Source organism: Bos indicus x Bos taurus, chromosome 3, assembly GCF_003369695.1.
Source record: "Bos indicus x Bos taurus breed Angus x Brahman F1 hybrid chromosome 3, Bos_hybrid_MaternalHap_v2.0, whole genome shotgun sequence".
NCBI classification, from domain to species: Eukaryota; Metazoa; Chordata; class Mammalia; order Artiodactyla; family Bovidae; genus Bos; species Bos indicus x Bos taurus.
In genome coordinates, this window is record NC_040078.1 from 32,214,653 (window position 1) to 32,238,024 (window position 23,372).

The 23,372-nt window shown below is 41.8% G+C and overlaps 1 protein-coding gene across 3 annotated transcripts; it reads right to left on the reverse strand.

Annotated features, from left to right (window-relative positions):
- Positions 1 to 1,538: 1,538 nt before the first annotated feature.
- CHIA (chitinase, acidic) lies at positions 1,539 to 21,418 on the reverse strand. 3 transcript variants are annotated; one of them, XM_027536206.1, is made up of 12 exons: positions 21,277 to 21,377; positions 19,419 to 19,448; positions 18,676 to 18,877; positions 10,440 to 10,496; positions 9,722 to 9,947; positions 9,302 to 9,467; positions 5,459 to 5,583; positions 4,908 to 5,031; positions 4,439 to 4,624; positions 3,582 to 3,701; positions 3,353 to 3,494; positions 1,539 to 1,882 (listed from the first exon to the last, which is right to left on the reverse strand). In XM_027536206.1, exons 5-12 carry the CDS (start codon positions 9,763 to 9,765, stop codon positions 1,641 to 1,643), a joined length of 1,149 nt encoding a protein of 382 aa, XP_027392007.1. In that variant the 5' UTR covers positions 9,766 to 9,947; positions 10,440 to 10,496; positions 18,676 to 18,877; positions 19,419 to 19,448; positions 21,277 to 21,377; the 3' UTR covers positions 1,539 to 1,640. The 3 variants fall into 3 exon arrangements, with proteins under 3 accessions (XP_027392007.1, XP_027392003.1, XP_027392006.1); XM_027536202.1 differs by lacking the exon at positions 9,722 to 9,947 and having other exon boundaries at positions 21,277 to 21,418; XM_027536205.1 differs by lacking the exon at positions 9,722 to 9,947 and having other exon boundaries at positions 1,539 to 2,168; positions 21,277 to 21,418.
- Positions 21,419 to 23,372: the final 1,954 nt, after the last annotated feature.

Sequence of the window (23,372 nt, forward strand, 5' to 3'; positions counted from 1 at the left end):
AACAATTGGTTCTCCTGTAATATCAAGGCTCATCTCATATGGGATCTCTCCAGAGAGGCCTTCCTGGACTGCTCAAACTAAAGTTGGCTCTTCCCTTGGTCACTTTCTATTACTGTTTCATTTTCCTCTTTTTTATTTTTATTTTTTGGCTAATTTATTGCTTAAGATTCCTATCAGCAAAATATAATCCCCATAAATGTGAACTCTTTATCTTATTTACCACTGTGTCTTTAGTACCTAGAACATTATCTGGCACATAATAATAAAGAATCTATGTAGACTCATAAATGAATATTCATTACCCAGAAAGCAGCAGCCACCTCATCATTAACACCAGTACTGCCGTATGCCTTGAGAACACTGAGGTCTGTGTCAAAGGAGGCAGTGAAACATAATAGTTAGGACTGTGACTTCATTGAATCTAGCTCTGCAGTTAATGAGAAGTGAGATGTTGGGTGGGTTATTCAGTTTTAGATTAATGTTACCTTCTCTTCCTCACTAAGTTGTTGGGAGAATTAAATAATAAAATACATGTAAAACACTTAGAACAGAATTTGACTTTCAGCAAGTATGCCAGAAAATAGGAGCCATTATATTCTTATTTTATTAGTTAGGTCCTTTTAGTTGCAAATAAAGAAATAAACAAGCCAGCTTATGTAGCAAAGAGAAATTTATTATATAGTTATAGAGGTGTTTTATAGAACCCAAAGGCAGAAATGCCTCTAGGCCTCAGGGAAGAGCTAGAATCAAGAGTTGGAAAACCATCAATAAATGTTCTCTCTCCATCTCTCATCGTGGCTTTTCTCCATAACCCACCCTGCCCCCTTTAATCTTCTTGCTCTGCATGCGCAGCAACTTTCCCTTCTCCTCGGCTTCTCTCTACAGAGCCTGAACTTACATATTATAGGCAAAGCCACTCTCAGACACTGACAGCTGTTTCTTGTTCTCTGTTGTAGATTCCAAGGGATGATAATCTAATTAGCCCTTGTGAGTCTGATGTCTACCCTGTCAATCAGCCAAGCCAGGGGAGGATGTGATGCAGTACAATTACAGCCGTAAGTGACCACTATATATGGTTTCAAGGAAGGGACCTCTTATTTCACTCCTGAGAAAAGCAGGCATCCCCAGAGGAGTCCATTGCACAGACCTTCCCAATGCTGACAATTCAGAGGGTTGGACAAGCTCCAGGACTTCAGCAGGCATGGAGAGAATGCCCTGGCCTTCTATTCCTTGAGCAAGTCAAGAGGCCTGTGCCCCTAAGACTCCTAGAATCACTTTGGCTCCCTACCAAGGACACTCACCAAACTAGAGACCTATCTTCTTCATGACTTCATCCCCTGCCAACACCAAACATGCATAAATTTCCTTCTGACAGCTTTCAACCTTCATAAAGATCAACCTAAGCAAATAAAAGACTTGTGAGGTTGTTGGTGCCATGACTTCTTCACACACACTCTTCTGCCACTCCAAGCCCATGCACAGCCTATATTTTCACATCTAGAAAGGTCTCCACCCAAATCACTTAAAACCAAGGACACTCATGTTTTAACTGATGCATTTTATTGCAGAACTCTAGGTAGGAACAAGGTGTGCTAGGCAAAGGAGACTTGTACCCTAGGAAATGGAGACACAGGTCAGTTTTATGCCCAGTTGCAGCAGTGACAGCTGGTGTCAAAGACAAGCCCGGTCAGGCAATTCTGCTTGTATGTGATTCCATTTACGCAGTTCCAGAAGGCATTTCTGTTATCCGCCACTGGGTAGAGGCCATCAGCTTTGCCAGCACAGTATCCTCTACCCTCGGAGCTGCTGCTCTTATTTCCACTCCCACTTTCATTTCCAGGACTGCTGTTGGGCTCACTGGACTGCGTGGAGGCATTACAGGCTGAAACAGCACAAAAAGCAGACCTGGCAGAGGCTCCCAGATTCACCTAGAGGTGAAGAACTAGCAGGCCTGAGGTGAGGTCTGGAGATGGGTTGCTGTTCACTCTGGGTCCTGACACCTGAGAAGCTCACAAGGTAACTCCATACTTAGGAATTATGAAATGAGTCGCCAGTCCAGGTTCGATGCACAATACTGAATGCTTGGGGCTGGTGCACTGGGATGACCCAGAGGGATGGTATGGGGAGGGAGGAAGGAGGAGGGTTCAGGATGGGGAACACGTGTATGCCTGTGGCGGATTCATTTCAATATATGGCAGAACCAATACAATATTGTAAAGTTTAAAAATAAATAAAATTAAAAAATAAAAATAAATAAAAAGAGAGAGAGAGAAAAAAAAAAAAAGAGCAGCTCTAATTTCAATCCGGAGAAGGCAATGGCACCCCACTCCAGTACTCTTGCCTGGAAAATCCCATGGATGGAGGAGCCTGGTAGGCTGCAGTCGATGGGATCTCGAAGAGTTGGACACGACTGATCGACTTCACTTTCACTTTTCACTTTCATGCATTGGAGAAGGAAATGGCAACCCACTCCAGTGTTCTTGCCTGGAGAATCCCAGGGACGGGGGAGCCTGGTGGGCTGCCGTCTATGGGGTCGCACAGAGTCGGACACTACTGAAGCGACTTAGCAGCAGCAATTTCAAGCCAGCCTGGTTTTAAATTTTAAAAGTTCTCTCTTATGATGCTAAAATAATTTTTAAAAAATTTTACTGAGCAATCAGTATATGCAAAATGCTTTTCTAGGATTTGTGTTTAAGTGGGGGAGCAGATAGGCTCTAAGAGAAAATCTGGACAAAATTTAGAGAATTGGTACTTCCTCTGAATTATAGATCAAAAAATATGTCAGTATGGGCTTCCCTCTTAGCTCAGTCGGTAAAGAATATGCCTGCAATGCAGGAGACCTGGGTTCTATTCCTAGATCGGGATGATCCCCTGGAGAAGGAAATGGCAACTCACTCCAGTATTCTTGCCTGGAGAATTCCATGGACAGGGGAGCCTGGCAGGCTATAGTCAGTCCATGGGGTCACAAGAGTTGGACACAACTTAACAACTAAACCCTAAACCCACCCCAGTACTGCTTAGAGTTTGTTATTCAGTCTCCCCAGGCAGGCTGAAAGAGACTTTTAATAAGGGTTTCATAGAAAAATAAATGCTAATATTGAAGGTCAGCCTAATTTCTTGAGGCTTTTCCACACCTTTAAGACTTAGCAGACCTGGAAAACCCTCACAGCAGACCTGGTTTCTCATTAGAGCATACAATTTCTAACAAGGAAAGAATGTAAGTGCCTCTCTCTCAGCCAGGCAACAGCAATGATGAGACTTCTGGGGGCAAAGGGCGTGGGAAGATGTTAGGTTGTCTTGAGTTGGAAAAGGAGCATCTATACACCCTGGGCATTCCCCTACTGTCACTTACGTGCACTCTTCAGGCCAAGAGCATCCTTCAAGGTATTTATCAGGGGGAACTTGCCCTGGTTGCAGAAAGTGCCTGTGAAATCATCCAGGTCAATGGCCCAGACCATGGCACCTCCAAAGTTGTTCTCCTTAAGCCACTGAGCCTATTTAAGAATCGAGGACACCAGGAGTCATTTTATTTCTTGAGACTCTGTGCTGAGCTGAAAGCACATTGGAGGGGCTGACCTTACCTTGATTCTGAAGCTGTTAACATTGTCATAACCAACCCACTCAGTGCCCTTGTAGGCATAGGGCACATTCTGAGAGTCATCCCATGCCTCAGTGGCTCCATCTTTCAGGAAGGCACAGATCTTTAAAAAGTCAAGAGATTCAAATCCTTTAAATATGACTCCCATGAAAATAAAACATACACCTTCCTCTTTGATTTTTTTTTTTTTCTGTCATGTCTCCAATTGGGGTTTTCCACAGGTTTCTAATTATGGCCTTTTATCTACAGTAAATAGCAACAAGTTGTTTTTGAAATACTCAGATGTTAACCTTATTCTTAGTGCTTGATTTTGGGAACCCACATCAGTATGGGAGATAGTTACTTAATTCCCTTATGTGTTAATATAAATGACCTTAAGTATGCAGTCTGTTGTTTGAATGGGCTTCCCTGGTGGCTCAGCAGTAAAGAATTCACCTGCAATGCAGGAGATGTGGGTTCAACCCCTGAGTTGAGAAGATCCCCTGCAGAAGAAAATGGCAACCCACTCCAGTTTTCTTGCCTGGAGAATCCCATGGACAGAGGAGCCTTGCAGGCTACAGTCCATGGAGTTGCAAAAGAGTCAGACATGACTTAGCGACTAAACAACAAACAACAATTGTAGTTTGAAGGGATATTGCACGCTATAAATCTTCATACTGGATTAGGTAAATGAATAGGTTACTTATACATCTGAAGCATCTGGAGTAATATTTGTGTTAAAGTATGTAAATAGTGGACAGAATGAACATTCAAGCTTCTTGCAGGTTCTAGCCCTAAGGCTAGTGTGCAGCCCAGGACATGGCATTCCCAGAGTTCCAATGTACAGCCCAGCCTACCTACCTCATAGTAGGCCCAGAACCCAGCCTCCCTGGTGTAGGGCCCGGCAGGACCAGCTCCAGAAGTGGGGGCACTGATACCATTGTTGGAAGCGTCTCTTAGGATGAAATTGTGTCCGTAGGCAGGGAATCCAATGATGAGCTTCTCAGCCGGGGCCCCATTTTTCTTCCAGTAGTTCATGGCGTATTCCTGAAAAGGTAGCAGGTGAGTTAGAGGCCTACCCAGCTGAAGACCCCACGCTTAGTTATGCTAGTCCACTGACCTAACAGGCAAAATTTAATGATGCTCATGACATAGATTAGTTTGTACTTTTTCAAAAATATTTTGGTGAGGTTATAGTTAATGAGATAAAATCGGTCACTTAGAAGATTTATCCAAATGAGACTTTTGCAAAATTTGTTTGTTTTGTCCCTGAATCTGCATGTAATTTACATCATCTCTGGTCTGCATCTGCATCTGTGTGGAGACTCACCACATTGAGGTAAGTATTGCTGCCAGTGTCAGTTGGGTATTTGTAGAGAGGGCTGTTCTCTCCTGTGTAGCCTTCCCAGGAGCCATGGAAGTCATAGGTCATGACATGGATGAAGTCCAGGTACCTGAGGTAGAATACAGGGTTGTAAAGCATTTCCCATGGCTGTTTCCCATACTTATGTGGGCATCCCTGGTAGCTCAACATTAAAGAATCAGTGATTAAGAATCCACCTGCTAATGCAGGAGACACGGCTTCTGAACCTGGGTAGGAAAGATCCCCTAGAGATGGAAATGGCAACTCACTCCAGTATTCTTGCCTGGGAATTCCCATGGACCTAGGAGCCTGGTGGGCTACAGTCCATAGGGTCCCAAGAGAGCTGGACATGACTTAGTGACTAAATAACAATAGTAGGTATGTCCCACACTTAAGCGAGCAAAAGATACCACCTCCAAAACACCCTAAACAAAGTCCCTGGGTAGTAAGACAAAGCACAAGTCTACCTTGCAAGAGTGATGCCTACAGGAGTTTTGAGGATAAGGTGAGTCACTCACTGGGATAGCTGGGGAATCTCATAGCCAGCCTGGATATTAGAGATGCCAGCAGCTACTGCAGCGGTGACCAGCAGCCTGGGCTTGTTGGTTTGCTTGGCTTCCTGTTCAAAAGCTTCACGTGTTTCCTATAGAATAATCAAGTATAGTAAAGTATCTATGAAGCTGATTTCAACTCCTTAACTATTATAAATTTATATTTGTATAATGCTTTACTTTTTCAAAATGCTTTCACATATTTTACCTTACTTTTGTTTCTCAATACTCCTATAAAGTAGACAAGATTGATGGTATTGATTGTATAGCTAATATGTGTATAAGTTAGATAATTTCACCAAAGTCTCACAGCAAGTTAGTAGCCAGGTCATGACCAAAACCCAGGTCCCAGATGATGAGTCAGAGCTCTACTTATATCACTGCACTATGAAGTTATAGTTGCTGTAATAATTTATATCCAGGTTTTAGCAGTACAGAAATTTGCTTCCCTCTGTCCAGTGAATGAGCTACTTTATTGGACTGACATCCCAATAAATGAAATGTTCAATTGGTCGATGAGGAAGCTATGAACAGCCAGGTGATAGGTTCCCATTCAAGGCTAGAGGTTAATCCACCTTTATTTTGTGTGACTCTAATCTCATCCTGAGTACTGAATTCAGTTTTCATAACTGCATTATTAGGGTGTACCAGAGTGTGCTCAAGTGAAGAATGTGTCTAAAAATTGTCATATGTATGCTTGTTAAATGAACTAGGTTATTTAACTAGAAAAAAAATTATTAACAAGATATTATAGCTGTCTTCAAATATTGGACCAACCAATATATTGCCAAAGGGAGAAGCTTTATTCTTTGTTAGTTCAGTGAACAGACTAGAACCAATGATTGGAAGTTATTAATTGTGACTGGAAGTATGTCTTGACTAAGAATATAGATGTTCTTTTTGATCACTAGAGCTGTTCAACAAGTAAGTGGATTGATTTTTCAACCAATGAATATTGAAATTATTGGATACTGGCAGACAATCTGGTGAAACAGATGGTATAGGAAAAATCTCTATCTTGGGGGAGGATAAATCTATGAAAGCCTTCCTCAGTGATCAATGCAAAGAAATAGAGGAAAACAATAGAATGGGAAAGACTAGAGATCTCTTCAAGAAAATTAGAGATACCAAGGGAACATTTCATGCAAAGATGGGATCAATAAAGGGCAGAAATTGTATGGACCTAACAGAAGCAGAAGATATTAAGAAGAGGTGGCAAGAATACACAGAAGAACTGTGCAAAAAAGATCTTCATGACCCAGATAATCACAATGATGTGATCACTGACACTTACCTAGAGCCAAACATTCTGGAATGTGAAGTCAAGTGGTCCCTAGGAAACATCAGTATGAACAAAGCTAGTGGAGGTGATGGAATTTCAGTTGAGCTATTTTAAATGCTAAAAGATGATGCTGTGAAAGTGCTGCACTCAATATGCCAGCAAATTTGGAAAACTCAGCAGTGGCCACAGGACTGGAAAAGGTCAGTTTTCATTCCAATCCCAAAGAAAGGCAATGCCAAAGAATGCTCAAAACTACCACACAATTGCACTCATCTCACACACCAGTAAAGTAATGCTCAAAATTCTCCAAGCCAGGTTTCAGCAGTATGTGAATTGTGAACTTCCAGATGTTCAAGCTGGTTTCAGAAAAAGCAGAGGAACCAGAGATCAAATTGCCAACATCCACTGGATCATTGAAAAAGCAAGAGAGTTCCAGAAAAACATCTATTTCTGCTTTATTGACTATGCCAAAGCTTTTGACTGTGTGGATCACAATAAACTGTGGTCAATTCTGAAGGAGATGGGAATACCAGACCACCTGACCTGCCTCTTGAGAAACCTGTATGCAGGTCAGGAAGCAACAGTTAGAACTGGACATGGGCCAACAGACTGGTTCCAAATAGAAAAAGGAGAACGTCAAGGCTGTATATTGTCACCCTGCTTATTTAACTTCTATGCAGAGTACATCATGAGAAACACTGGGCTGGAGAAAGCACAAGCTGAAATCAAGATTTCCAGGAGAAATATCAATAACCTCAGATATGCAGATGATAAAACCCTTATGGCAGAAAGTGAAGAAGAACTAAAGAGCCTCTTGATGAAAGTGAAAGAGGAGAATGAAAAAGTTGGCTTAAAGCTCAACATTCAGAAAACTAAGATCATGGTATCCAGTCCCATCACTTCATGCCAAATAGATGGGGAAGCAGTGGCTGACTTTATTTTTGGGGGCTCCAAAATCACCGCAGATGGTGAGCACAGCCATGAAATTAAAAGATGCTTACTCCTTGGAAGGAAAGTTATGACTAACCTAGACAGCATATTAAAAAGCAGAGACATTACTTTGTCAACAAAGGTCCATCTAGTCAAGGCTATGGTTTTTCCAGTAGTCATGTATGGATGTGAGAGTTGGACTATAAAGAAAGCTGAGCACCGAAGAATTGATGCTTTTGAACTGTGGTGTTGAAGAAGACTCTTGAGAGTTCCTTGGACTGCAAGGAGATCCAACCAGTCCATCCTAAAGGAAATGAGTCTTGGGTGTTCATTGGAAGGACTAATGTTGAAGCTGAAACTTCAATACTTTGGCCACCTGATGCGAAGAACTGACTCATTTGAAAAGACCCTGATGCTGGGAAAGATCGAGGGCAGGAGGAGAAGGGGCCGACAGAGGATGAGATGGTTGAATGGCATCACTGGCTCAATGGACACGGGTTTGGGTAGACTCTGGCGGTTGGTGATGGACAGGGAGGCCTTGTATGCTCCGGTTCATGGGGTCGCAAAGAGTCGAACACAACTGAGTGACTGAACTGAACTGAACTGAAATCTAAAAGCCATCCTTGCTTTTCTTACTGCATTCATTTTTCCTTGGTGATCTCTTAATTATTTAACTTTATTGATGATGTCAATAAAATATATCAAATCAAGTTCTTGTCCTAAACACCAGTTTCTCATTCATCCAGTATCTATTCATCCAGCGTCTATTGGACATTCTTATGACGCCCTACAAATTCCTCTCACTCATCATGTTCAAAGACAAATTAATGAGTTTTTCTTGTTTCAAATCTACCTTTTTCCTGTATTTACCATCTTAGTTAAGAGGACCACAGTCAAATCAATTCTCAAGGACAGAAAACTGGAAGTTCTCTCTTTTCACACTTCCAATTGGTCTCCAAATCCTATTGATTCTACCCTCCTAATATCTCATATACTTCCTCTTTCTGTCCTCTCTGTTAGGATCTTTGTTCAGATCCTCAGCATTTCTGGCTTGAGTTATTGTAATGGACTCCTCTCTCCCTGCCTCCCTACCTCCTTGTAATTCATCCTCCATGGTTAAAGTCAGAGTAATTCTTCTAAAACATGAGTTTTGCCATATGTCTAGATTACTTAAGAATCCTTCAAAAAATTAGTACTCATTAGTACCCATGTAGAACCCAGACTACATAGGTAGTTATGACACCTATTAGTTGTTTGATGTTAGGTTACTTAAACTCTTTATATTTTAGCTTTCTCATTTGTAAAATAAAGGTTATGATACTTATAGTATCTTTATCATAGGGTACATATGAAGATGAAATGGGTTATGACTTTAAAAACAGCGTATAAAATTGTGCCTGGCACATAACACATGTAATGTTGTTGTTGTTGTTATCAAATGCTGTTGAATGTAGGCATGATATCCAATAATCTTTGTGATGCAAAGATCCAGTAAGTCAAAACTCCAGTTGACTTTCATTCTGGAACCACCAGATTCTCCTTGCAAAGAATTCTTCTTTGAATTTTCTTGGGCTCGGTGCTGCCACCTTCCTCCTCACCTGCACTAAGACAGTGAAGAGATGCTTGTCCTGAGAAGGGCTTCCACGAGAGCCAGGGTACTCCCAATCAAAATCCAGCCCGTCAAATCCATACTGGTGTAGGAATTTGATGACTGAAGAAATGAAAGTCTTGCGGTTCTCCGGAGTGGCAACCATAGCAGTGAAACTGAGGGAGATTCAAAGAAGGCAGAGTGAGGCCTTGGTGGCCACGTCTTGTTGTAAAGTCAAACTCCTATATTTTTGCCTCAAAGCTTTTCATTAGGACCCAAAGCCCAGATAAAAGTATATTGCTGGTTTTCTCCTGTACTTCTTTATATAACTACTCTGCCAGCCATGGTACCTCAACGTTCTCTTTACTTTGTTATCCACCCAACTGATTTTTCTCCCAAATTGGACCTGTTGCTTTGAACACCTGTCTACCTTGGCTCACTGTGTGGTCTCTCTAAACAGTCTCTGAAGTTCATATGCCCTTAAAAGAGTCTCCTTATTTATTTTCATGACTTTCTCTTCCTTTCTTCCAGAAGGTAAATGGAGAAAAGTGCTATAATGCTCTTCTCAGGCGTTGTGCTTCTGAAATACTGTAAGAAGAGATTGTTTTGAAGTCTCAGTCACTGAATCTCTGTGAATGGAGTCCTGGAATATCCATCTAAATGTAAACATATACAACAAATTGTGTTCTATTTAGTATTGAGATTCTGGTATAGTAATTTATTTAAGTAGCATATTTGTTTAATATACATCCTTAATACCCCATCTTAGGTTATGAAATCTGAAGGAAACGGCAACCCACTCCTGTATTCTTGCCTAGAGAATCCCGTGGATTCTCTAGGCAAGGAGCCTAGTGGGCTGGTGCCCATAGGGTTGCACAGAGTCGGACACGACTGAAGCGACTTAGCCTGCATGCATGGATTGGAGAAGGAAATGGCAACCCACTCCAGTATTCTTGCCTGGAGAATCCCAGGGACAGAGCAGCCTGGTGGGCTGCCTTCTATGGGGTCACACAGAATTGGACATGACTGAAGCGACTTAGCAGCAGCAGCAGCAGGTTATGAAATCTGAAGGGACATGGGTCACACTGGGCTAACCTGTTACCCATAGCAAATTAAATGAACATCCAACGCTCTCACAGAGGACTTACGGGGCAGTTCCAAAGTTCCAGCCTCCAATGGCCAGGAGAATTTTCAGCTGGCTGTTCCTGTAAAACAAAGTAGAGAAAAGAAAAACTTCAAAATCCATGAATCCCTCAATTTAAAATAATAATGCTTTGTATCGGGCCTGATTATAAACTTTAATGTTGTCTTGATAAGATATTCTGTAGAACAATTACCCATCACTACAGAACAATTTCTTTATAAAAATTATTTGTGTTATCATTATGAATGCACAGAGTTCTTTAGCAAAATCTAAGTTAGAGGACTGCTTTTTTTCCCTTGAGAATAAAAGAACAGTTTATCCATGAGTTAAAAGGAACATGGGCTTCCCAGGTGGTGCTAGTGGTAAAGTATCTGCCTGCCAATGCAGGAGACATAAGAGAAGCAGGTCTGATCCCTGTGTAGAGATCTCCTGGAAAAGGGAACGGCAACCCACTCTTGTATTCTTGCCTGGAGCATCCAATGGACAGAGAAGCCTGACAGGCTACAGTTCAGACGATCGCAAAGAGCCGGACACGACTGAAGCAACTTAGCATATAAAAGAGACATATAAGCATACTATAGTTTAAAATATTACAGTAAAAATTTGAGGAAATAAAATAGGTTGATACTTATGAAACTACAGAGCTTCCCTGGTGGCTCAGAAGGTAAAGAATCTGCTTGCAATGCAGGGGACCAGGGTTTGATCTCTGAGTTGGGAAGATCCACTAGAGGAGGAAATGGCAACATACTCCAGTATTTTTGCAAGGAGAATCCCATGGACAGAAGAGCCTGGAAGGCTACAGTCCGGGGGGTGGGGTGGAGTGGGGGTCACAAAGATTCAGACACGACTGAGTGACTAACACTATTAGGGCAACCCATTTGCGTGGGATGGATGTTTCAGGGCAGCACTTGATGGGTGAGCAGGATCTCCTGGATCTTGTCCTGGAAGTTCTTTTCTGCAGCTATCCCTGCTTCAAACTCTCAAAGTTCCTCTTCCTTCTCTGTTTCTCATGGCCTAAGTTTGGAAGCCCATTTGCATCTGAAGTTGCTTCCAGTACTCCTGGGCTAAACTGCAGCAAGTGAGTGTCTTATAAAATTCTCCCTCTCTTCATGGTTAAGCTCTTTAAGACCTTCATTTATGAGTTCCTGTTCCACAGGACTAGGTTTTTTAAAAATGGGATTGTACTGGGAATTCTTACATTCTATCCTATCAGCTGAAATGATAAATGTTGCTTGGACAAAATTACTTTCTCAGACTCTGTGATAATGAATATGAATCAATTGGCTTAGAATCATGAACATTTTCTGGACTAGTGGTTCTCAACCATCAGCTTAGATAAGAATAGAGTACAAGGACCAGAGTTGAAGGATAACATTAAAATTTCAGGTGTTTAACCCCTTTCTCAAAGACTGTGATTCAGTTGGATTAGGGACTGAGATTTTTATCAACTGCCTTATATGTGATTTTGATGCAAGATCAATAATAAATCACAGTTTAAGAAATACCACTTTGAACGGCCTTGGGCTTCCCAGGCGGTGCTAGTGGTAAAAAATCTGCCTGCCTATGCAGGAGATGTAAGAGATGTGGGTTCAGTCCCTGGGTGGGAAAGATCCCCTGGAGGAGAGCATGGCAACCCACTCCAGTATTCTTGCCTGGAGAATCCCATGGACAGAGGAGCCTGGTGGGCTATAGTCCATACAGTCACAAAGAGTGGGACATGACTGAAGTGGCTTAGCATGCACACACACATCATAACTCAAATTCTAGTAGCTACATTCTAGATACTGCCACTACTGATGTTTGCAATAGCCCATAGCCTTACTTCTCCTAGATGTAACTAACCAAACAAATTAGAAATTTAAAGATACCAAGATTTTCTTGCTTGTTTTGTTTCATTTTCCCACAAAGTAGAACTCTATTAAAATACAGTAAACTCTTCTTATTTCCTGACCTCTGCTATGTCTAATCTTCAGTGTCCTCTGCCTCCTGCTCTCTGATTCAAGTAGTTAAGATGGTTTGCAGTTTCCTAGGCTATAAAAAAGATATCGAGAAGATGGTGGAGGAATAGGATGGGGAGACCACTTTCTCCCCCACAAATTCATCAAAAGAGCATTTGAACACTGAGCAAATACCACAAAACAACTTCTGACGCTGGCAGAGGACACCAGGCACCCAGAAAGGCAGCCCATTGTCTTCAAAAGGAGGTAGGACAAAATATAAAAAATAAAAAGAGAGTCGAAAGAGGTAGGGATGGAGAGCCGTCCTGGGAAGGGAATCTTAAAAGAGGAGAAGTTTCCAAACACCAGAAAACCCTCTCACCAGCAGGTCTGTGGAGAGTTTTGGAATCTCAGAGGGCAACATAACCGGGAGGAAAAAACAAATAAATAAAACCCACAGGTTACGCGCCTAACTACAACTCCCAGCAGAGAAGTAGCCCAGATGCTCGTATCCACCATAAGCAAGCGGGGGCTGAACAGGGAGGTGCAGGCTGCATTGCTTAGGGTAAGGACCAGGCTTGAATGCCCTGAGGGCAATCTGAGGGAGCTAACGTGAGATAGCAACCCAAATTGTGGGATAGCCAGAAAGAGAAGAAAAAAAAAAAAAAAAGAGGAAAGGGAAGTTTCTGGCGAAAAGCTCTAACCTAAAGCTCTGCAGGCCCGCTCACTGAACAAAGGACTGAACAAATACCAGAGGAGAGCCAGCTGGCAGTGGACCGGCCCATCCCCCGCTGGAGCAGGGAGGCAGGTGGGTGACAGCCAGAGCTGGAAAGGGGCAATCTCCGCCCCAGAGATGGCATCCTCTACCAAACTGAGACAGGCTTCCCGTTGTTAACCAAGTCTTCCTGGGATCCTGGATGGTTGACATCCACCAGGAGGGTCACAGCCAGAGATCAGCTCCCCAGAGGAGACACATGGCACACCTGAGACAGCGCTCCTGCTGCGCACCCAGGAAACCGAATGACTGGAACAGAGGAGGTGATAAGACGCCCGGCCCCACCTGGGGAGACTGAGCTCGCCAAGCACTGGGTCGCCTGAGCTGCTCGGACCTGGGAAGGGCACAAAACGCAGGCCCAACCAAGTCTGTACCTTTGTGGAGTACCTGAGAACCTGAACCTGAGTGGCTTAGACCTGGGAAGTGCATACAATCCAGGGCCTGCCTTTGATAGTTCCTTTGCAGAGCAACTTGGAGCCTGAGCAGTATAGACCGGGAAAGCACACACATGGTGGGCAGGGGAAAACCCAGTGTGGCCCAGACACTGTGAACACTCCCCACACACGCCAGTGATATTTGTTTGCGGTGCTCCTCCCTCCCCGCAGCCCAATTGAAAAAGTGAGCCTAAATAAATGGCCACCTTCGCCAACTTGTGTCAGGGTGGAAGTTAGATACTGAAGAGACTTGCAGAGGAAGCCAAAATAAACAAAGAAGAAGGAACCACTTTGGAAGTGACAGGTGCAACAGATTAAAACCCTGTAGTTAGCATTGGCTATATTGGAAGAGACCTATAGACCTTGAGAAGAATTATAAGCTGAAACAAGGAACTATCTGAAACTGAACTGACCCCATACTGCCCCCAACAGCTCCAGAGAAATTCCTAGATATATTTTACTATTATCATATTTTAATTTAAATTAAAAAAATTTTAAGTTCTTTATCACTCCTTTAATTCTTATTTTTAAAACTTACTATTACCTTGCCAAAAAAACCCCCCTATTTTTAAAGCAAATTTCATATTTTTAAAATAACTTTTGTGATTTTTTTTTAATATTGTATTTTTGAGAGATTTTTAATCTTTGCTTTTTGGTATTTGTTATCAATTCTGTACCTTTAAGATTCCACTTTTCAGTACTCATTTTTACTTAGGAGTTTGATTACTGGCCGGAGAAGACAATGGCAACCCACTCCAGTACTATGCCTGGAAAAATCCCATGGACGGAGGAGCCTGGTAGGCTGCAGTCCATGAAGTCGCTAAGAGTCAGACACGACTGAGCGACTTCACTTTCACTTTTCACTTTCATGCATTGGAGAAGGAAATGGCAACCCACTCCAGTAGTCTTGCCTGGAGAATCCCAGGGACGGGGGAGCCTGGTGGGCTGCCGTCTATGGGGTCGCACAGAGTTGGACACGACTGAAGCCAGTTAGTGATTACCGGCTTGATTGCTCTCTCCTCTTTTGACTCTCCATTTTCTCCCCCAGGTCACCTCTATCTTCTCCCTCCCCTTTATGCTGCTGCTGCTGCTAAGTCACTCAATGGTGAAAAATTGAAAGCATTTACCCTAAAGTCAGAACTGGACATGGAACAACAGACTGGTTCCAAATAGGAAAAGGAGTACGTCAGGCTGTATATTGTCACCCTGCTTATTTAACTTATATGCAGAGTACATCATGAGAGACGCTGGACTGGAAGAAACACAAGCTGGAATCAAGATTACCAGGAGAAATATCAATAACCTCAGATACACAGATGCCACCACCCTTATGGCAGAAAGTGAAGAGGAACTCAAAAGCCTCTTGATGAAGGTGAAAGTGGAAAGTGAAAAAGTTGGCTTAAAGCTCAACATTCAGAAAACGAAGATCATGGCATCCGGTCCCATCACTTCATGGGAAATAGAGGGGAAACAGTGGAAATAGTGTCAGACTTTATTTTTGGGGGTTCCAAAATCACTGCAGATGGTGACTGCAGCCATGAAATTAAAAGACGCTTACTACTTGGAAGGAAAGTTATGACCAACCTAGATAGCATATTCAAAAGCAGAGACGTTACTTTGCCAACAAAGGTCCATCTAGTCAAGGCTATGGTTTTTCCTGTGGTCATGTATGGATGTGAGAGTTGGACTGTGAAGAAGGCTGAGTGCCGAAGAATTGATGCTTTTGAACTGTGGTGTTGGAGAAGACTCTTGAGAGTCCCTTGGACTGCAAGGAGATCCAACCAGTCCATTCTGAAGGAGATCAGCCCTGGGATTTCTTTGGAAGGGATGATGCTAAAGCTGAAACTCCAATACTTTGGCCACCTCACGTGAAGAGTTGACTCATTGGAAAAGTCTCTGATGCTGGGAGGGATTGGGGGCAGGAGGAGAAGGGGACGACAGAGGATGAGATGGCTGGATGGCATCACTGACTCGATGGACGTGAGTCTGAGTGAACTCTGGAGTTGGTGATGGACAGGGAGGCCTGGTGTGCTGCGATTCATGGCATTGCAAAGAGTCAGACACAACTGAGCAACTGAACTGAACTGAACTGAACTGAACCCTAAAGTCAGGAACAAAACAAGGATGCCCACTCTCACCACTACTATTCAACATAGTTTTGGAAGTATTAGCCACAGCAATCAGAGCAGAAAAAGAAATAAAAGGAATCCAGATTGGAAAAGAAGAAGTAAAACTCTTATTGTTTGCAGATGACATGATCCTCTACATAGAAAACTCTAAAGACTCCACCAGAAAATTACTAGAACTAATCAATGAATATCGTAAAGTTTCAGGATATAAAATTAACACACAGAAATCCCTTGCATTCCTGTACACTAACAATGAGAAAACAGAGAAATTAAAGAAACAATTCCATTCACCATTGCAATGAAAAGAATAAAATACTTAGGAATGAATCTACCTAAAGAAAAAAAAGACCTATATATAGAAAACTATAAAACAGTGATGAAAGAAATCAAAGATGACACAAATAGATGGAGAAATATACCATGTTCATGGATCAGAAGAATCAATATAGTGAAAATGAGTATACTACCCAAAGCAATCTATAGTTTCAATGCAATCCCTATCAAGCTACCAACAGTATTTTTCAGAGAACTAGAACAAATAATTTCACATTTTGTATGGGAACACAAAAAACCTTGAATAGCCAAAGCAATCTTGAGAAAGAAGAATGGAACTGGAGGAATCAACCTGCCTGACTTCAGGCTATACTACAAAGCAACTGGTCATCAAGACAGTATGGTACTGGCACAAAGACAGAAATATAGATCAGTGGAACAAAATATAAAGCCCAGAGATAAATCCACACACCTATGGACACTTTCTCTTTGACAAAGGAGGCAAGAATATACAATGGAGGAAAGACAGTCTCTTTAACAAGTGGTGCTGGGAAAACTGGTCAACCACTTGTAAAAGAATGAAACTAGAATACTTTCTAACATCATACACAAAAATAAACTCAAAATGGATTAAGAATCTAAATGTAAGACCAGAAACTATAAAACTTCTAGAGGAAAACCTAAGCAAAACACTCTCTGACATAAATTATAGCAGGATCCTCTATGACCCACCTCCCAGAGTAATGGAAATAAAAGCAAAAATAAACAAATGGGACCTAATTAAACTTAAAAGCTTTTGCACAATGAAGGAAACTATAAGCAAGGTGAAAAGACAGCCTTCAGAATGGGAAAAAATAATAGCAAATGAAGCAACTGACAATTAGTCTCAAAAATATACAAGCAACTCCTGCAGCTCAATTCCAGAAAAATAAACGACCCAATCAAAAAATGGGCCAAGGAACTAAACAGACATTTCTCCAAAGAAGACATACAGATGGCTAACAAACACACGAAAAGATGCTCAACATCACTCATTATCAGAGAAATGCAAATCAAAACCACAATGAGGTACCATCTTACACCAGTCAGAATGGCTGCTATCAAAAAGTCTACAAACAATAAATGCTGGAGAGGGTGCGAAGAAAAAGGAACCCTCTTACATGGTGGGAATGCAAATTAGTACAGCCACTATGGAGAATAGTGTGGAGATTCCTTAAAAAACTGGAAATAGAACTCCCATACGACCCAGCAATCCCACTGCTGGGCATATACGCCGAGGAAAACAGAATTGAAAGAGACACATGTACCCCAATGTTCATCGCAGCACTGTTTACAATAGCCAGGACATGGAAGCAACCTAGATGTTCATCGGCAGACGAATGGATAAGAAAGCTGTGATACACATACACAATGGAATATTACTCAGCTATTTAAAAAATGCATTTGAATCAGTTCTAATGAGGTAGATGAAACTGGAGCCTATTATACAGAGTGAAGTAAGTCAGAAAGAAAAACACCAATACAGTACATTAATACATATACATGAAATTTAGAAAGATGGTAATGATGACCCTATATGTGAGACAGCAAAAGAGACACAGATGTAAAGAACAGACTTTTGGACTCTGGGAGAAGGTGAGGGTGGGATGATTTGAAAGAATAGCATTGAAACATGTATATTATCATATGTGAAATAGATTTCCAGTCCAGGTTCAATGCATGAGACAGGGTGCTCAGGGCTGATGTACTAGAATGACCCAGAATGATGGGATGGGGAGAGAGGTGGGAGGGAGGGTCGGGATGGGGAACACATGTACACCCATGGCTGATTCACGTGAATGTCAGGCAAAAACCACCACAATATTGTAAAGTAATTAGCCTCCAATTAAAAAAAAGTCTGCCTTGAACAATTAAAAAAAGATATTGATAGAGAAAAGAAGGAAGAAACAGAACTAATTTTTTAATACTAGCTAAAGCAGGCAATGTTCTATGTTATCTATAGCCTCAATACTTGAAGTTCAGTTCCTGGACAAGAAGCATAGACATCACTGGGAAGCTTGTTATAAATAGTGTCTCAGAGACATTACTTTGCCAACAAAGATTCGTCTAGAGAAGGCTATGGTTGTTCCTGTGGTCATGTATGGATGTGAGAGTTGGATTGTGAAGAAGGCTGAGCGCCGAAAAATTGATGCTTTTGAACTGTGGTGTTGGAGAAGACTCTTGAGAGTCCCTTGGACTGCAAGGAGATCCAACCAGTCCATCCTAAAGGAGATCAGTCCTGGGTGTTCTTTGGAAGGAATGATGCTAAAGCTGAAACTCCAGTACTTTGACCACCTCATGCGAAGAGCTGACTCATTGGAAAAGACTCTGATGCTGAGAGGGATTGGGGGCAGGAGGAGAAGGGGACGACAGAGGATGAGATGGCTGGATGGCATCACTGACTCGATGGATGTGAGTCTGAGTGAACTCCGGGAGTTGGTGATGGACAGGGAGGCCTGGCGTGCTGCGATTCATGGGGTCGCAAAGAGTCGGACACGACTGAGCGACTGATCTGATCTGATCTGATCTAGGTTCCACCTGAGACTCACTGAACCTGTACTGCATTTTAAGAATCACTTGTTTGCACATTATTTAATGTCTAGGAAGTATTGGCCTGGGAGATACTAACTCAGATATCTCCCCTTTCTCTTACTTTTTTTTCAGGTCATTGAAAGAACTATAGAGAGCCACATCATTCCATTCAATGGTGGTGATCTCACTGTTACTCATCCCAGCGAAGGCATAGATCAGGTGAGTGCAGAGGCAGGGGTCGATGTTGTCAGGCTTGAAGCTTCCCAGGCCTGGACGGTACTGGGCCCAGTTAGAGAAGTAGCATACCAGCTGGTAGGCAGAACCTGAGGATAGTCAGAAGTAAGAACAATGGCCTGAGTTAGGTACCACTGAAATGTGCTATAAGTGTTAGCCTTGCCTCTGTTTGCCTCCCTTTCCCTCAAATGCCTGTTCTCTGTGCAGGGTTGGTTGGTAGGAACACCTTCACAAATGAGTTCAAAGCTTCTAATGTGGGAACAAGTCACTGACTTGAGGCTGGTTATTTTGAACTTTGACAGATTCATTTTGTGATCTCAGCTAAGCTGGAGAACCACTTGAGAAAAGATGCGTAGTAGTCCTCCTATGAAGCCCAGTGAATACCAATGTATAATTCTCAGGTGATTATGCTGAAGAGGATAGCAGTAGCAGCCAATACATCAAACCCATCTGTTTGTGAAGAAGACAGTAGCTTTCTTTCCTAGTACAGCTTATCTCTTGGGTATATTTTTTTTAAGTAATATTGGGATATGGAAAATAGCATTTAATACATTAAGCAGACAAAAATTGCATTTTGTATAATTTACAGAGACATTATGTCAAGGATAAAATACAGAGTCCATGACTTACCTAGCTGAGCATTCAGCAGAAAGGCCAGACCTAGAGAGAAAGAAACAACATGAATTCTGAACCAGTTGTCTGTATCTTGCCAAATATAATTCTGAAGCCTTGGGTACCATGCTATGGGTCATAGATGTTTACAATCCAAGTGGCGCTCAGGGGTTATGCCAAATAGTAGGCTTTTCAAGGAAGGCAAAGGGATTCCCTGGTGGCTCAATGGTAAAGAATTTGCCTGCCAATGCAGGTGACATGGGTTTGATCCCTGGGTTGGAAAGATCCCCTAGAGGAAGGCATGGCAACCCTCTACAGTATTCTTGCCTGGGAAATCCCAAGGACCGAGGAGTGTGGTGGGCTATAGTTCATGGAGTTGCAAAAGCGTAGGATACAACTTAGTGACTAAATGACAACAAACAATAAAGCTGCAATTCCTTTCTCTTAGTCAAAAATGAGCATGGCTCCCTATTCTTCCATTTCCATGTCAGTAATAAATGTTATTGAATGCGGAGTTGGAAGCCTACTATCTATGGAAGATCTACTTACTGAAACTATCCAAAATTTACCCTACTCAGTGACTACACACCCATCCATGCTTCACTGTCCTTAACTCTGATGAATACAGCCTTCACACACAAAGCATCCTCTAAATCAGTGAACTCAGTATCTCCCAGAGCCTTGGGATTTATTTAAACCAACTTTAAAAACACTTATAGCAGAAGAGAAGAACTAGGAACTGTGAGGCAAGACTCCAGATGGCATTCCCTGGCTTCTACCAGAGCACTTTTTTTTTTTTTTTTGCTCACAGTCACATTTTTTAATGAAATATATCTTTAAATTATACAGGGCAGTGACACAGCTTCCTGGGCCCTCTAGAGCTTCTTATTCAATGGGTCTGGTATGAAGCCAAGAACTTGTAAAGTTTAACAAGTATGCACAGAAGATTCCCAGCAACAGAGAAGTTTGGCAAACACTGAGCTAGCATTGGCCCTGATGTCCAGCACTCCTCCAAGGACTCTTTGCAGAGGAGGTAAACTTCAGCACAGCAGTCAGCCTCCTGGTCAGTTAATGATTAACTCATGTGTACCAGAGCACTTTTGATCTGATTGTTTTATAAACTGAGTTGGAGATCTCATCTGGAAAAGCTGAAGCTATAAAAAGTTTGTAAATCTCAGCTCTAGAGCAACTAATAAGCTGTGGATACTGCTTGGCTCTAAACAATGTACTGAATCTACCCATTTAAATGATTGAATTTCTTATATTTTTACAATATATCAGCAGTATAATAGAACAGTAAGGGATAAAAGAGGAATAATCCTGAAAACAGTAGAAAAAAAGACAACTTGCATAACTGTATCTCAGTTCCTACTGATTTCCATTTCTGAAAAAGATAGACCAAAAACACAAACATGTAAATAAAAATAATACCAATTAAAATGAGTTGGCATAGGAAGATGAATAGAGAAAAGGAAACAACCCAACAAGAGATGGGAGAGTAAGACAAGCACTGGCAGAAAACTAGCCTTTCTTTCAGGACTGTGCTCATGGCATCAAAGAAGATAGAAATGCTGCCATAGACAATTGAGAAGAGGATTAGAAGCAGACATATTTGTGCATGTCAGGATTCCCTTGGAAATTTGAAATGATGAAAGAAGAATAGAAAAACGTAGAGCTATGTGTGAAGACTACTTCATGCCTTTCAGGTCCAGAGAGGGAAAGAAATCAGGTAAGAATAAGGTTCCCGTGGCGGATTCATGTTGATGTATGGCAAAACCAATACAATATTGTAAAGTAATTAGCCTCCAATTAAAATAAATAAATTTAAATTAAAAAAAAAAAAAGAATAAGGCTCCATCCCCAATTACGGACTCACCTGTGAGGAAAATAAGTTTTGCCATGGTTGCCGTCAGTACTTGCAGAGCCTGGATTTGCCTTTTATACCATCTGACAAACAGGTCATCACAAAGGATATCTTCCGAGCAGAGAGCATCTAATCCAGATGTGTATATAGCTAATCAGTAAGTCAACAGATCTCCTCCCCTACAAACAACCACTCATGGACTTCTAACCTGCACTTCCCCCTCACCACCTCCTCTGCTTAATAAAGACAAAACATCATGTCTCCTAACGGGGTGGTAGAGACCATCACCATGAAAAATACAAGCTTGATAGGTTTTTTGGCAGTTCTCAGCCATGATAAGCATCCATTTAAACATTATGATTAGGTTTTTATGCTATTTCGTGCCTGGCATCAAAGCATGTATTTATTGGAAAGTAAACACTAAAAATCCTTGGAAAGTATTAGTTGTTTTTAAATATTTTTCCTTTGTAGAATTAGTCTTATATAATTTGTACAATCAGTGCCTAAGGAACTTTCATCTTATTCAGTTCAGTTCAGTTGCTCAGTCGTGTCCAACTCTTTGCCACCCCATGAATCGCAGCACACCAGGCCTCCCTGTCCATCACCAACTCCTGGAGTTCACTCAAACTCACGTCCATAGAGTCAGTGATGCCATCCAGCCATCTCATCCTCTGTTGTTCCCTTTTCCTCCTGCTCCCAATCCTTCCCAGCATCAGAGTCCTTTCTAATGAGTCAACTCTTCTCATGAGGCGGCCAAAGTACTGGAGTTTCAGCTTTAGCATCATTCCTTCCACAGAACACCCAGGGCTGATCTCCCCTGAATGGACTGGTTGGATCTCCTTACAATCCAAGGGACTCTCAAGAGTCTTCTCCAACACCACAGTTCAAAAGCATCAATTCTTCGGCGCTCAGCCTTCTTCACAGTCCAACTCTCACATCCATACATGACCACTGGAAAAACCATAGCCTTTGTTGAAAAGGCTATGAAAACTAGATGGACCTTTGTTGACAAAGTAATGTCTCTGCTTTTGAATATGCTATCTAGGTTGGTCATAACTTTCCTTCCAAGGAGTAAGCGTCTTTTAATTTCATGGGTGCAGTCACCATCTGCAGTGATTTTGGAACCCAAAAAGATAAAGTCTGACACTGTTTCCACTGTTTCCCCATCTATTTCCTATGAAGCGATGGGACCAGATGCTGTGATCTTCGTTTTCTGAATGTTGAGCTTTAAGCCAACTTTTTCACTCTCCTCTTTCACTTTCATCAAGAGGCTTTTTAGTTCGTCTTCACTTTCGGTGCTACTTTATGAACATTCTACCCACACCTGTTCTTTGAAATGATCTTAGTCATGTGTGCTCAGTCACTCAGTCATGTTTGACAATTTGTGATCCCATGGACTGTAGCCCACCAGGCTCTTTTGTCCATGGGATTTCCCAGGCAAGAATACTGGAGTGGGTTACCAGAAGGAAGTAGGTTCCTTCTCCAGGGGATCTTCCCTACCCAGGTTTGGAACCTCTGTCTCCTGAATTGGCAGGCAGATTATTTACCTCTGAGCCACCCAATGTGAGGCAATCTTAGTCATCATTATACAGTAATTTTATCTAAGAACATATGGTTCCCAAAATGTACTCTCTGGAGGTCAGTGAGAACTCCCTAATCCACAGGTCCAAATTACATCTAAAAAATGTTCAAAAATATTTTTTGCTGTGGAGAGATGGTAGTGATGATATTGAAGAGTTTATTTTAATAGAAATATTTGCATCGTGACCTTGTATAGAATTTTTTGTTTAAAATTAACTTCAATCCACCCTCCTAAACATTATGCACTACTATTATCCTATAAAAAAAATTTCTGCTTCAGCCAAAATGGTCTATTCTTTGTCCCCAACATGTTTTGCATGCCTTTGCTCACACTGTCTTTCCATACTTTGCATATAATGTCTTCTCCTTCTCTTCACTGCCTACCACAGTATTAGTTCTTTAAAGCCCAGGTTGGATCCTCTCTTTGAAGCTCAATGATCTCTCCTTTCTCTGAAATACTTATATCCTCTAGTGCACACTGCCTGTGTTTGCTTCCATGATGCTGTCTTATGACAGTACCTGGAAAG

What these genes read in the sequence shown, in the direction of transcription:
- CHIA (XM_027536202.1), bottom strand. Translation starts at nt 21,301, where the DNA reads ATGGCAAAACTTATTTTCCTCACAG. An exon ending in TTCAATGACCTGAAAAAAAA is followed by an intron (nt 10,497 to 18,675) that starts GTAAGAGAAAGG and finishes TTTGTTTTACAG; the next exon opens with GAACAGCCAGCTGAAAATTC. An exon ending in GGTTCTGGGCCTACTATGAG is followed by an intron (nt 3,702 to 4,438) that starts GTAGGTAGGCTG and finishes GACTTTTTAAAG; the next exon opens with ATCTGTGCCTTCCTGAAAGA.